The sequence below is a fragment of the Pristiophorus japonicus genome, chromosome 8, assembly GCF_044704955.1.
Source record: "Pristiophorus japonicus isolate sPriJap1 chromosome 8, sPriJap1.hap1, whole genome shotgun sequence".
NCBI classification, from domain to species: domain Eukaryota; kingdom Metazoa; phylum Chordata; class Chondrichthyes; family Pristiophoridae; genus Pristiophorus; species Pristiophorus japonicus.
Genome location: NC_091984.1, coordinates 87,228,385 through 87,242,457, shown reverse-complemented (window position 1 = coordinate 87,242,457; position 14,073 = coordinate 87,228,385). Strand labels below are relative to the sequence as shown.

General features: G+C 42.5%; 1 protein-coding gene across 1 annotated transcript in view; it reads left to right on the top strand.

Moving 5' to 3' along the window:
- Positions 1-332: 332 nt before the first annotated feature.
- Positions 333-14,073, top strand: part of sgip1a (SH3GL interacting endocytic adaptor 1a) — a 250,115-nt gene continuing 236,374 nt past the window's right edge. Inside the window, exon 1 of the mRNA XM_070886140.1 lies at positions 333-446. Within this exon, the coding sequence (XP_070742241.1) occupies positions 437-446 (10 nt within the window). The 5' untranslated portion in view covers positions 333-436. The remainder of the gene's footprint in view (positions 447-14,073) is intronic.

Sequence of the window (14,073 nt, the reverse complement as noted above, 5' to 3'; positions counted from 1 at the left end):
TCTGGCTGCCCGAGTAGGATTATAAGGCGGGGAAGTGCGTCACAAGGTATGAAGAGGGTTGTGTCTGTGTGTATTCAAAGCAGAGAAAGGTGGGGAGGTGGCTTTTTCCTGTGTTCTCAAGGGGTATTGTGTCAGGAGATGGCAACCATGTGATTAGGTACGGAGCAAAAGGGATTGGCTGAACCCAGCAGTTGTGTTGAGCTCAGCAAGCTTTCTCTCCCTGTCTTTTTTTCAGCATCGTTCTGTGATCCCGTAGCTGACTTCAACAGTAGCATCCATGGCCTATAAGCACAGCATTTCAATTCTGTGCTGGCATCTGCAATAACCAGGAGTTGCTGCTGATCTCTGTTGCTGCTGAATTCATATGTGATAACTGGCCCCTGCTTTCCTGTGTCTTTCAGGACCTTTGGAGATTGAGGAATGCAATTCTGCCACCATGATGGAAGGTAAGCTTCTATCTCTTGTAATATTTTAAGCCTTCGTTCTGAACTGCCTGACCAGAAGTAAGTCTAGGGTTTTGTTCAAATCAGCAATTGTGTCCTGCCAAGAGAGATCAAGTGTTCACATTTTTAACTCTTTTTGTGGTCATGCATTTATTTCTATTGTGCTTTAGGTAGCAGCTAAAAGCAAATGACCCTTGTGGGTCCTTGAAAGACTCGGTGTCCTCAGTCTTTTTGTACCGGATCCTGAACTGCATATTTGTTGCCCATAGAGTTTAACAAGGTTGCTTTAGCAGTGACGTTTCTTAAAGATTCTAGGTTGTAGGGATTCTTGGGGACTAATACAGTTTTGGATGAAAAATTATCTAACAAATGAATTAAAATCTTATGAACTATAGTTCTGATTTAAACAAAGAGCGATAGTATTTCCAAATTCAAATATGTATTGCAGTGAATTGGAAACAGTGCAAGCAGTTAATATGGTGATACTTGCATTAGTGTGCAGAGTGTTTCAGTATCATACATTGAGACTGTCAGGCTTGTGTGGTAATATATTTTATTTGCATAAGGTGCATTAACTTAAACACCAATATTTCAGTCTGTCAAAATGGCTGAAATTATGCTTTTTGTATTAACGTAAACTATCTGACCAGGACTGCATGTTAATTTGAAGTGAAAATGGTGGAACCTATTAGATTAATTTTTAATCAGTTTGAGCCTAGTTTTTGTTATGTACAGCCATGGAGAATGAACAGAAATGATCGTCCTTTAAACCTCTTTGGAAGAGCGGTTTGAATATTGCAAATTGAACACTGGAATATTTTCAGCCTCCCTGCTGCATGATGGCCATCTCTGGGTGGTTCAGTGAGGGTGTGTTGGTACCAAGCAACACTAAGTAATATAGTGGCTTTAAGTAGTATTTGCAGGGTAGCTGGAGAAGGGTTACTAATTAGTGCTGTGATGTGGAATAAGGATAGGTTCTGAACAGGAAATTAATCTCTTCTCCAGCTATTGATAACTGTTGTTATTGTTGGCCAGAATTTTGGTACAATATTGTTTCAGAAATGAAGAAAATGCAATGGAATTGCTTCTATTCCTGCTGAATTCTTTGTATTATGTAAAGAAATGTTACATTGTTTACCAGAAAATTCCACTTAACAGAAAGTAAATAGAATTTTACATCAGTTAACAATAAATCAATATCTTCTACACTTTTAACCGTAATAAAAATATGAAATATGAATGCATTGTAAACTAATAATTTATGTTCTGCTAAAAATGTAAGAGTATTTCATCAAAATCTGGCTGTGGAGCATTAATCTGTAATTAGGCCTGGAAATATATTTCCAAATTTTGAAATGAAATTTTGTATTAACTGAAAACTCCCTGGTCTTCCTGGAATATGGATTTAATTGCTCTCTTGCAGAAAAGCAAAACTGTTCTAAGTCGAGAATAGAATAAAACCTGTATTCCATGCAGAGCCAGACAACATCCTTCTGCATGTGGCATAAAAGGTTAAGAGCAAAGTGCTGGTTTATTTGAAGGGTTGTATGTCACATTGTATATTCATACCCCTGTGTAGGTCATTCATGAGCCTATCCCAGGTTTTTCATGCTAATGGACAGGTGATAGTACTAATCAAAGGCCCAATGTGGCGAATGGTCTCCTCTGCTCAAATTTCCATGCACAAGATTTATTTTAAGTTTTTGGAGTGAGCAAAACTAAAATAACTTTTGTGAAAAAAAAATATGGAGGGGAAAAGTTTATCTTTCCATTGATCGATAATGGGCTGGCTGAGATTGGCAACTCACTCTGTGCAGTGGGCTCCAGGGTGTGATGCCACATACCTTGCTGTTACTTCAACAAGTTGAACCACTGCACATTCGAGGCAATGCACCTTTTACACCAACACTAGTTTGAGTGATATAGATCCCACCTATAAAAGATTCTACTATTTTTCAAATAAGCAATTTTTTTAAAGAAGTAGTCAAAACATATACAGGTAAATTTTCATCTTCACCATCTGGTCGGTAATATGGTGAAGTGAATCACCCATTCATTTAGGACCCATCGATTTTCATTCCACTGATTTCAGTGGGTTCTACAATGGGCGGACAATCAGCTCCACCAGATTACTGCCTGGTCAGTGAAACCGAAAATTTACTCCTATAGTATTTATAACAGAAAAGCAGTCTCTGATGTAAAGTACTGATGATATCAGTGAGTTCAATTGGAAAGTTCTAATAAAATCAAACTGTTCCCAGATGATCATGATATGGCTGCCTTTCAGTTTGAACTCCAAGTTTCCCAGTGATTCTAAGAGTAAGTGTAAAACTCCTATTCAAGATGTCTGACGTTAAATTCCACTCCTTCTCTGGATGAACTTTTGTTTCTTATCCATCTCAGTAGAATTAATATTTGTCGCTCATGTTGAGGGTAACTAGATCATCAGACGTTTCTTGAGTCTCTAGGCTCAATTTTCCCCAAAGCATTTTTTTGGCGTACTTGAAGAGGTACGCCTGATTTTTTGGGGCCTAAGTACGGCAAAAAAATATATTCTAAGTTTCCCCATTGGATTTTGTCATTTTTGGCGTGGCGTAACCCGACCTTTAGTTTTAAGGGTGGAGCCTTGATCTGCGCCAAAAAGATTGGGCTGACATGGTAACTAGGGACACAATGTGAGCTGAGGCTGCAAAGTGAAGCATACAGGCAGCTTGCCGGTCCGGTCCCCATTCTCGGTCCCCATTCTCCCAGTCCGGTCCCATTCTCAGTCCCCGGGACATAATGCTCTCTCTCTCTCTCTCTCTCTCTCGCGCTCTCTCCCCCTGGACAGCCTGTGTGTGGGGACGGAGAATGGGACCAGACAGCTTCGGGCGGGTTTGGAGGTAAGTTGCTGCTATGTGTTTTTCAATTCTTTTAGTGTGTCTGGGCATTGGATGCGCCGATTTCCTTAACTCTCCGGAAGGTTTTCCTGCAGAGGCCACATATGCTGGCCTAAGCAGAATTGGAGTAACTCTCAGCTGGCCAAACTTCCCTAGATGGCCAGAAATGGCGTAGGTGACTGGTTACGCCCCCTTTGGCTGAAAAAAAAACTGACCTAAAAAATTCATAACTAACTGAGTTACGCTGGTGCAAATTGATTGGGGAAACTGTGGTTTTTCAACTTAGGCCTGCTCCAAAAAACCGGCGCAAATCACTGGGGCAAATTGAGCCCTCTGGGCCATCAGTTTGTAACTGATAGGAACACGGAAACAGAAGTAAGCCATTCAGTCCCTCAAGCCTGTTCTGCCATTCAGTAAGATCATGGCTAATTTGTGACCTAACTCCATCACCCCACCTTGGTGCCACATCCCTTTATACCCTTGACTAGCAAAAATCAGTCAAGCTCAGATTTAAATTTATTGCTAGAGCTAGCATCTCCTCCTTTTTGTGAGAGAGAATTCCACACTTCTACCACCCTTTATGTGAAGTTTAGCACATTAAATAAGTTTGATAAGGTAAGTGATTGCTGACTGTACTTGTTTCCAATGCTGTGATACATCAGCGACATGTACTTTCACCTCAACCAGCTGCATTCTCACATTGGATGTGTGCTAATCATAGGAAAATCGGAACAGGAGTAGGGCATTCAGCCCCTGGAGCCTGTTCCACCATTCAAAGAGATTATGGTTGACCTGCATCCTAACACATTTGCCCACCTTGGCTCCATTTCCCTTAATACCTTTGGCTAGCAAAAGTCTATTGATCTCAGATTTAAAATTATTAATTGAGCTAACAGCTACTGCTTTTTGTGGGAGAGAGTTCCACACTCATATCATCCTTTGCATGAAGAAGTGTTACCTAACTTCTCTCCTGAATGGCCAGGCTCTGATTTTAAGGTTATGTCCTAAACTCCCCCACCAGTGTAAAAAGTTTCTCTCTCTCTCTACCCTATAAATTAATTTCCAAATCCTAAAAAGCTCAATCAAATCACCCCTTAACCTTCTATATTCCAGTGAATACAAGCCTGGTTTATGTCATCTCTCCTCATAATTTAACCCTTGGAGCCCTGGTAACATTCCAATGAATCTGCGCTGCCTTTCTTCCAAGGTCTGATGATGAGTTTGATGTAGTAATTCACATATCTTCTCACACCAGCTGCAGTATGGCATTGTAATTTGGTGCAACCACTATGTGGTTTTGCAATCTTTTCGTATTCTGCTGCACTATCTCTCAGCTGCTGGTTTTGAATTGAGAGGTGCCAACGGTGCGGATAAAGGAAAATCATCAGAAAAATACACAGCATCTGGCAAATGGAGACTCTAGTCCAATATTAGTTGAGGAGAGGCCTGAGGCTGAATGGTCTGCTCTCTTGGCTCAAAGTGAAGATAAAAGAAACTGATGAGATGAAATTAATATTTTTCACACTTAGTTTTAAGGAAGACAAAAAGGCCACATTTTTGGAAAACAGGATCTTGTGCTTGCTTGCATTTTCATTCAGGACAAGGTTTAGAGCACAAAATATTCTGGGAAAAATATCCAACTATTACATAATATGGTTTAGGTTTCTTTATTCAGCTGAAATTCTCCTAATCTAACAAAAGATTCTTCACAAAATAGCTTTTACCTACACTACCTAGTATCACAGGAGTGAATTCCAATTTCTTGTCTACACAGGGCATAAGTATCTGTTAGCCCCAATAGCTCTTTCATGGCTAGTTAGTGGGCAGCAGATGGTAACTGGGGCAATCGCCATCTAAATGGAGCCAACTATACATCATTTTGTGGAATTTAAAATTCTCATCCTTGTGTTCAAAACTCTCCATAGCCTTGCCCCTCCCTATCCCTGTAACGTCCTCCAGTCCTATAAACCTGCCCTGCCCCAAGATCTCTGTGCTCCTCCAATCCTGGCCACTTTTGAATCCCTGACTTCCTTAATCCCACCAGTGTTGGCAGTGCCTTCCGTTGTCTAGGCCCTAACTCTGGAATTCCCTCCCTAAACCGCTCCAACTCACTCTCCTTTAAGATGCTCCTTAAAATCTACCTATTTGATCAAGCTTTTGGTTACCTGTCCTAACGTGTCCTGCTTCTTCTTTGGCATGGTGTCAATTTTTGTCTGCTAATGCTCCTGTGAAGCAGGACATTTGGGACATTTTACTATGTTAAAGGTGCTATATAAATGCAAGTTGTTGTTGACTTCTAAATGTTTATTACATAGAAATGACAATATGGCAATGGCCCATTCGACTCAACCAGTGTGCTGCTGTTTATCGTCCACACAAACAATAGCACTAATCCCATGTACCCACTCTGTTTCCATATTTCTTTATTCCTCCTTTTCTTCAACCACCTATCTAATCTATTCTTAAAAGTTGGCATGGTCACTGCTTCAATCATTAACTCCAGCAGTGCATTCCACAGCCTTACAACTCTCTGTGTAAATAAAAATAAAAATATTCTTCTGCTCTCTGTCCTGAATGTCTTGCTTTTAATCTTCTATCTATGTTCCCTTATTCGAAATCCTCTCAACTACAGAAACACTTAGATACTAACTGCTCTGTCCCATTCCTTCATAATCTTAAACATCTTTGTCAAAGAATCTCATAATCTCCTCCATTCTAATTTTTTACATCTTCATTTTTGCATTACAGGGTACCTCATACCAGGCACCAACCTATTTTATGGGGCGAGGAGGGGATTAACGAAACATTGGTGGTTTCTATACAGACATTTGTTGTACTACTTGGATCCAAATTTATCCATCTTCAAGAGACAGTGGGGCCGAAATTTCCCCTTTCCGAAAGGCACGTTCGCGCCTCTGGGAGGCGCTAATGGGGCGATAAGTACTTTCCACCTGGGGGCAGGTGGCAGAAGCAACCCATCCGGAATTGCCCCCGGGATGCCGTGGACGAAAATAGGTTTTCCCCAACCCCTTTATGCCTGCGGGAGCGAGGTTGGTGCGAGTCGCCAAGCTGTGGTGGCTGGCACACCCCGGCCGCCCTTAAAGGGGAGGGCCTTGCATGTGGCTGCCATCTTTTTTTTATTGTCGGCCGAATTTGCAGTCGGCCTGACAATGGCAGTCGCTGGTTTGGCTGGGCCACCAACAGGCACCCACAGTGGGCGCCACGAAGCCAGCTCCATGGTTTCCAGTGTGCCTCCGCTTTAAGAAAAGGGGAGGGACATTGCGACGCGTCAGCGCGATGCAGCACGTCTGTCTCACGCTGACTTCATCAGCGCCACGCTGACATGCTCAATGCTGTGCTGACTCACACGGCCCCGCTCCGCCTCCCTCCCGCCCCGAGAGCACCCGGATGATTTTTTTAAGTTAAAGTCCCCTACCACCGGGTCAAAAAAAACGCTTAATTCAAATTAAGCGCCCCAAACTGGGGCAATTTCGCCCCCAGTGTCTTTAGAAAAGAAAAGAATTTAGCAAATCAAGAGCCAAGTGTCATTTTTGCTATAAATTACCAATGCTATGATGTATTTCAATATGATTTACATCATTCCATTGTGTGCCAGAGAATAAATATAAAGGGTTTGCCAACCACTCTTTCAAATAGGTTGACCTTCTAAAATGTAATTAGAATTAGACCCTTTCCTGTGCATCAATACAGAACTATTGTACAGCAAATATTCACACAAAAACACTTGCATATTGTCACATTTATTCTTTAACTATGACGTGGAAAGCAAAACCTGCTTAAGGGTAGAAAGAAGTAAGAAAAAGGCCACTATGAAATGTTAAAATATTGATATTTGAAAAGCAACAATATTTGTAAGGTGCTGTTTTGTACAGCTCTTTGGAGCATAGGTGTGTGATGGTGTGAAGTAGAAAAGAATGGTTCATAACATAATCATTCACACACACAGTTCTGACCTCAGGAATATGACTGTGGGAAAATAGTGTGGGGAAGCCTGGTGCTTCTTGTACTTGTCCAGCGGCCACCTTCAAAGGGGAAGATGCGAGACCTAGAAGCAGGTAACCTGACCAATCCTTGGTGCATGGTGTGCAGGAAATGGACAGAAAATAACTTGACAAGACTATTTTAAATAATTCTCTTCCAGGAACTTAAAAGAGTAATTAAAAATATTTCATTAAAAATGCTATTCAAAAAGTTAACAGTAATGAATATTTAAGCTGGGTGATTAAAGAATCGATCCTACTAAGCAAGCAGGTTACTTGGAGTGGGCCTTTACAATCTTTTTCAAGTTGTTACACTTTTTTGCCAGTATTACTAAAGCCCTCCAATTATTGCCCAGCAAATATGCCTTTGGTTTGAATGGTTTCTTTCTGAAAATATCAAAGGAGGTAGATTATTGATATTTTGTCCAGGAAAGTGTAACACATTATTTCTCAATATAATGGTCTTTTTGTGTCAGACAAGTCCATTTTTGTCTTGTATATTATGTAAAATTTGTCGATTGATCTTTTCATCCCTAGTCTCCAATTCCTATCTTACCCCTTTCTCTCTTTCTTTCTTTCTTTCTCTCTTTTATTATTACAATTATTGTTGCTCCCTCTTTCCTCGTAAATTCCAATTATCTGGTCCCACATACTATTCCTTATCTCCTATTCTAACACTTTTTCTTCCCCAAGCACATCAAAACTTTGGAACTCTTTGCCTCCCTCCTTCCTTCGACAATCTTTAGGTTATTAAAAAGCGAAGTTTTACATAGAATCTACAGCATATAAACAGGCAATTCGGGCCAACTGGTCAATGCTCCACATGGGCCTCCTCCCACTCTCGTAATACTAGGTAAAATAATGGGACTAAAGGCAGACAGGTCCCCTGGACCTGATGCCTTACATCCTAGTGGCTGCAGAGATAGTGAATGCATAGGTTGTAATCTACCAAAATTCCCTGGATTCTAGGGAGGACCCAGCAGATTAGAAAACCGCAAATATAAGGCCCCTATTTAAAAAAGGAGACAGACAAAAAGCAGGAAACTATAGACCAGTTAACCTAACAACTGAAATTGGGAAAATGCTAGAGTCCATTATTAAGGAAGCAGTAGCGGGACATTTGGAAAAGCATGATTCACTCAAGCACAGTGAGCATGATTTTATGAAAGGGAAATCACGTTTGACAAATTTGAGGATGTAACGAGCAGGATAAGGGGGAACCAGCAAATGTGGTGTATTTGGACTTCTAGAAGGCATTTGATAAAATGCCACATAAGAGGTTGCTGCACAAGATAAAAGCTCACGGGGTTGGGTTAATATATTAGCATGGATAGAGGATTGGTTAACTAACAGAAAACAGAGAGTCGGGATAAATGGGTTATTTTCCAGTTGGCAAACAATGACTAGTGGGGTGCCGCAGGGATCGGTGCTGGGTCCTCAACTATTTACAATCTATATTAATGACTTGGATGAAGGGACCGAGTGTAATGTAGCCAAGTTTGCTGATGATACAAAGTTGGGTGGGAAAGCAAATTGTGAGGAAGACACAAAAAATCTGCAAACGGATATAGACAGGCTAAGTAAGTGGGCAAAAATTTGGCAGATGGAGTATAATGTGGGAAAATGTGAGGTTATCCACTTTGGCAGAAATAATAGAAAAGCAAATTATAATTTAAATGGAGAAAAATTGCAAAGTACTGCAGTACAGAGAGACCTGGAGGTCCTTGTGTATGAAACACAAAACGTTAGTATGTAGGTACAGCAAGTAATCAAGAAGGCAAATGGAATGTTGGCCTTTATTGCAAGGGGATAGAGTATAAAACCAGAGAAGTCCTGCTACATCTGTACAGGATATTGGTGAAGCTAAACCTGGAGTACTGCATACAGTTTTGGTCTCTGTATTTAAGGAGGGATATACTTGCATTGGAGGCTGTTCAGAGAAGGTTCACTAGGTTGATTCCTGAGATGAGTGGGTTGACTTATGAAGCTAGGTTGAGTAGGTTGGGCCTATACTCATTGGAGTTCAGAAGAATGAGAGGTGATCTTATTGAAACTTATAAGATAATGAGGGGGCTCGACAACGTGGATGCAGAGAGGATATTTCCATTCATAGGGGAAACTAAAACTAGGGGGGGAAATATCTGATCATCTCTCCTGCTGTTTCTAACCTGGGCGGTGTCCTGTGCCATGAGCCTAACTATCCCTTTTCTCAATAAAAATATCTTCTCACTTTGTGGCAGAAGGCTGAACAACATTTAGTGAGCACAGTGACAGTTTCTGCTGATAGGAATGGCATTAGCAAATTACAAACTTCAACACCAAAACCTTAACTAATGTAAAATAAAACAGGGGAATAAAAGATGATTTGAGACTACATCTATAGATGTAACAGGTACCCAACCTGTATCCTCTATATTTGAGCATTAAAGCCATATGTTGGATATAAAGGCTGATATTGTGATGGCAGTCACTTGATGTGCTGAAGTCTGTATTGCCAGATGCAGAGGCTTGAGGTCTACAATACATCTAGTGGGCTCAGCATAGCCCAATGTGTCTGGCCAGTGTGAGAGTAGTGGGAGCGTGTGTCGAGACTTACTGGCGCCATTAAACGTACCTGAGTAGAGCTCCAGTAGCCGAGCTTGGTTTTCAATGAATGCTGAAGGCCCAGTAATGAAAAGAAGCATTTTGTTGGGACCACATTATCAGAATTATCATTTGTTTTGTTTTGATTAGGTGAAACGTCCTATTTAAAATGATTGTTCTCAGCTTCTCTGCCAGATAGTTTTCTCCATGCGCTCTCCCCAGTTTAAAGAATCAGATTGCCACCTGCTCTCAGTCCTTTGCTGATACTGGGTTTGTATGAATTTGGGAGGGCTAACAAGGCAAGGGCATACACATCAAATGGTAGGACACTGAGAAGTGTAGAGGAACAAAGGGACCTTGGAGTGCATGTCCACAGATCCCTGATGTAGCAGGCCAGGTAGATAAGGTGGTTAAGAATGCATACGGCATACTTGACTTTATTAGCTGAGGCAGAGAATACAAGAGCAGGGGGTTTATGCTTGAACTGTATAAAACACTAGTCAGACCACAGCTAGAACATTGCGTACAGTTCTGGCCACCACAATACAGGAAAGATATGATTGCACCAGAGAGAGTACAGAGGAGATTTACGAGGATGTTACCTGGACTGGAGAATTTTAGCTATGAGGAAAGATTGGATAGGCTGAGTTTGTTTTCTTTGGAAGAGGAGGCTGAGGGGAGACCTTATTGAGGTGTATAAAATTATGAGGGGCCTAGATAGAATAGATAGGAAGGATCTATTTCCCTTAGCAGAGAGGTCAACAGCCAGGGGTATAGATTTAAAGTAATTGGTAGGAGGTTTAGAGGGGAGTTGATGGGAAATGTCTTCACCCAGAGGGTGGTGGGGGTCTGGAACTCACTGCCTGCTTTTTCATTTTCCTCTCACACATTTCTGTCTCTCTCTTTCTCTGCTCTCTCATAATCCTCTCTTGCTCTCTCTCTCATTTTTTCTCCCTAATTCTTCTTCTCCTATTTGCTCTTTCACTATCATTCTTTCTCCTTTCTCTTCCCCATTGCTCTCTCTTTCTCACATTTTCTGTTTCTCTCTTCACTCTCTTTTCCTCTTTCTCTCCTCTCTCTATGGGGAAGGCTCTAAATTTACTGCTCCAACTACCACCTGATGTTCTGTGCTTCCTAAAACCATCATTGATCTTGAAATATTTAATCTAGATTTTTATCATTTCTACCTCGCGGCAGCCATTTTTCAGCAGCATGATTCAAGCAATGCCTTTGTACAACTTTATCATGTCAGTATTCAAGATAGGCAAGAAGGCTTCTTTTGTGCATTGGTAAAGGTGATGTGTAGCTGACCCTCACCAACCTAGAAGGTCCCAGGTTCAGTTCCCATCTATGCTGAGTTCACGGCTCTGAGCTGCAGCTCGCCAACCCATTTTAAAAAAGGAAACATTCACCAAAATTACTGCTGCTAATCCCTATCTTGAGGCCGTCGCTGATGGTGCACCTGCAGGGAGATCAGGTGAGCAAAAAAATGAACTTGACTGTGATGCTCTCACTGCCAAATAGCTTGTTGACCGATCTCTGTAACCTCTTCCAGCCTTAAAACCTTCTGAATCTCTGTACTCCTCCAATTCTGACCTCTTGTGCCACCCCACTTTTAATCTCTCTACCATTGGTGGCCATGCCTCAGCTGCCTAGCCCTGAGCTCCAGAATTTCCTCCCTAAACCTCTCCCGCTACTGGCTCCCACAAAATTGCACAGGTGTCAGTGAAGGCACTGCCATAGTAGCGCCGCAACCCACCGGTAGCTCCCCAGGCCACCGCGCAACGGGCGATAACGTCATCGGCGTGCACGCTAACCTTTAAGCGCCACATGTCGACCCCTTTCTGACCCATGGCGGACACTGCCCTGAGCAGTGTCAGCACCAGCCTCATGGATCATGAGCCGGGCCAACATCCGCTCGCTGGACAGAAGTTAAAGGGGAGGTGGGGAGCGCACTGCGCCGCCATCTTGGCGGTTTGGCCACCTCATTGATCAATCTGACTTCTTCCTCCCTTGCATGCCATCGTACAACTTGGACTCCGTTTTGGGTAACGGGCTGCAACCTCGGCACCACGCCGCCCTGGTGGACAAGTGGAGACCATCAAAGGCACGGCAGAGTACGCAGCGGCCCTCCCCTTTAACCAAAGGGGAGGGGTGTTGAAACGCGCCAGTGCTAAGTGAAGCAGTCGCGTAGTGCTGATCAACTCGCCCCAGTAGTGCCCCAGAACGCTACCCCTACAGGAAGTGGAGCATGCAAGATTTTGCTCCACTTCCTGTGAGGGGCGGTAATCGCAATTTTGTGGCCAGGATGGGGATTCCACACCAGGCACAGGAAGTCCAACCCCGAGTCAGGGCGCTGTGTAATTTCTCCCCCGTTGTTTCCAGACTTGGCTTCCTAATGTGGAGTAAAGTCATTATAGCGACCTCCGGCTCCCAACGCACACCTGCTGTGTCATCCTATTTGTTTGCCATTGTTAGATTCATTCTCACATCACTTGATCCTGGATGAGTATGGAAATTGGTGAAGATTATGGGGGGGAGAAATTTAGTTGGCTAGCACCCCTTGCGGTTTGTAGCCATGACGCTGGCATTAGCACCGCTCGGCAAATTCAGTTTGCCGGTACCGGCAGTGCTGAGGAGTATCATCCGGAAGCATAGTGGCCATGTGCAATGACCCCGGTATCGACAAAGATGCAAAATTTGGTTTGCACTGCACCCATAGCGCCCCGTAATGACACCACCAGAGAAAGCTGGATGCAGGTGCTAAGGGAAGGAATGACTGACTACATGAGGTAAATGTGAGTGATATTTTCATTTTTCGATTTAACTTTATTTGGGGTGAGTAATGTATCAGGAATGTTTTTATGTTTTTAGTTCCGATTTTTTTTTGTTGCAGGGTGGCCTCTCTTAGGGCGATATGAAGCCGGCTCTTTAGCATGGGATATTCAGTTGGTCACCCAGCCGAGCACCCTAAGAGAAGTGTGGAACGCTTCCCTTCACGCTCCACTCCACTGTCAGGGCACAACAACTGAATTTTGTGGCTCCCGTCACTAACCATTTTCCAGCGCTAAATTTAGCGACCGCCCGACATTAGCACTTTAAGAACCCTCCAACCAAATTTCTTGCCCTAGATTTCAGTGCATGTGTACTCAAATACTTAATGTATGATTTACACAAAAATAACGTGTATATATGTGTATATATACGTATTATATATGTGTGTGTGTGTGTATATGTGTATAATATATATATATATTTAATTCACCAGTCCTGAACGAGTTAATAGAAGTCCTGCAAACAAGGTTTATAAGGCTACTATGTCTCAAATGACACAGAAAAGCTACTTTAAAATATTTTGTAGGGAAACTGTAAAATAGATTTTTTGAGGTGGACAACAAAAGTTGCTTTCATAATCCAGATGGGATTTAAATAGTTACTATGTATTACATATCTATCATTTTGTGTCAGTTGGAATATTAATGTAAAATAATGAAAAAAAATGCTTAAAATCATGGGGGGATGTAATTAAAGATATAGTGAACTGAGCATTCCACACTGGATCTGGCATAACTGCTGGAGAAGGGTCAGAAACGACAGTGGAACCCAGTTACCCTGGGGATTCAGGTCTATGGCGAGGAGACCATGAAACTCTAGTGTGGTGGGGTATGCCTGGGAGAGTTCTTGGCGTACCTGGGAAATTCCATCAAGGATGCTCCCAACTAGTCCAACACAATCCACGCCTTCTGAGAACAGACATAGATTCTGTTTTGGGCCTTCTCATGCTTTAGGTAAAAGGTCGATCCTGCAGGTGATAAATTACTTGTGGAGGCCGAGCCTTGTGCCTCTTTGGGCAAAGAGGATAAACTTCCCATTTACATGCCCTACCCAATAAGGGCCTCCTTACAACTGGGAGGGTGCACTAATGTTCTGGGACTCTGTTAGAGTGAGTGCCACTGATGCACCCTTACAGACATGGGCCATCCATTGTGAGTATGCAGAAGTCCCTTTTCCCAGTATTTGGGACAGGATCTTCATCTTTGCGCATGGGCATACTTAAGGCCCACTCCATCACACCTCCACTGGCAGAGTGGGTCAATCACAATTTTGAACCCATTGATTCCTTATCTCCCTTCCCCATTGTCCTTGGTTGCTTTCTGAGATTAAGGC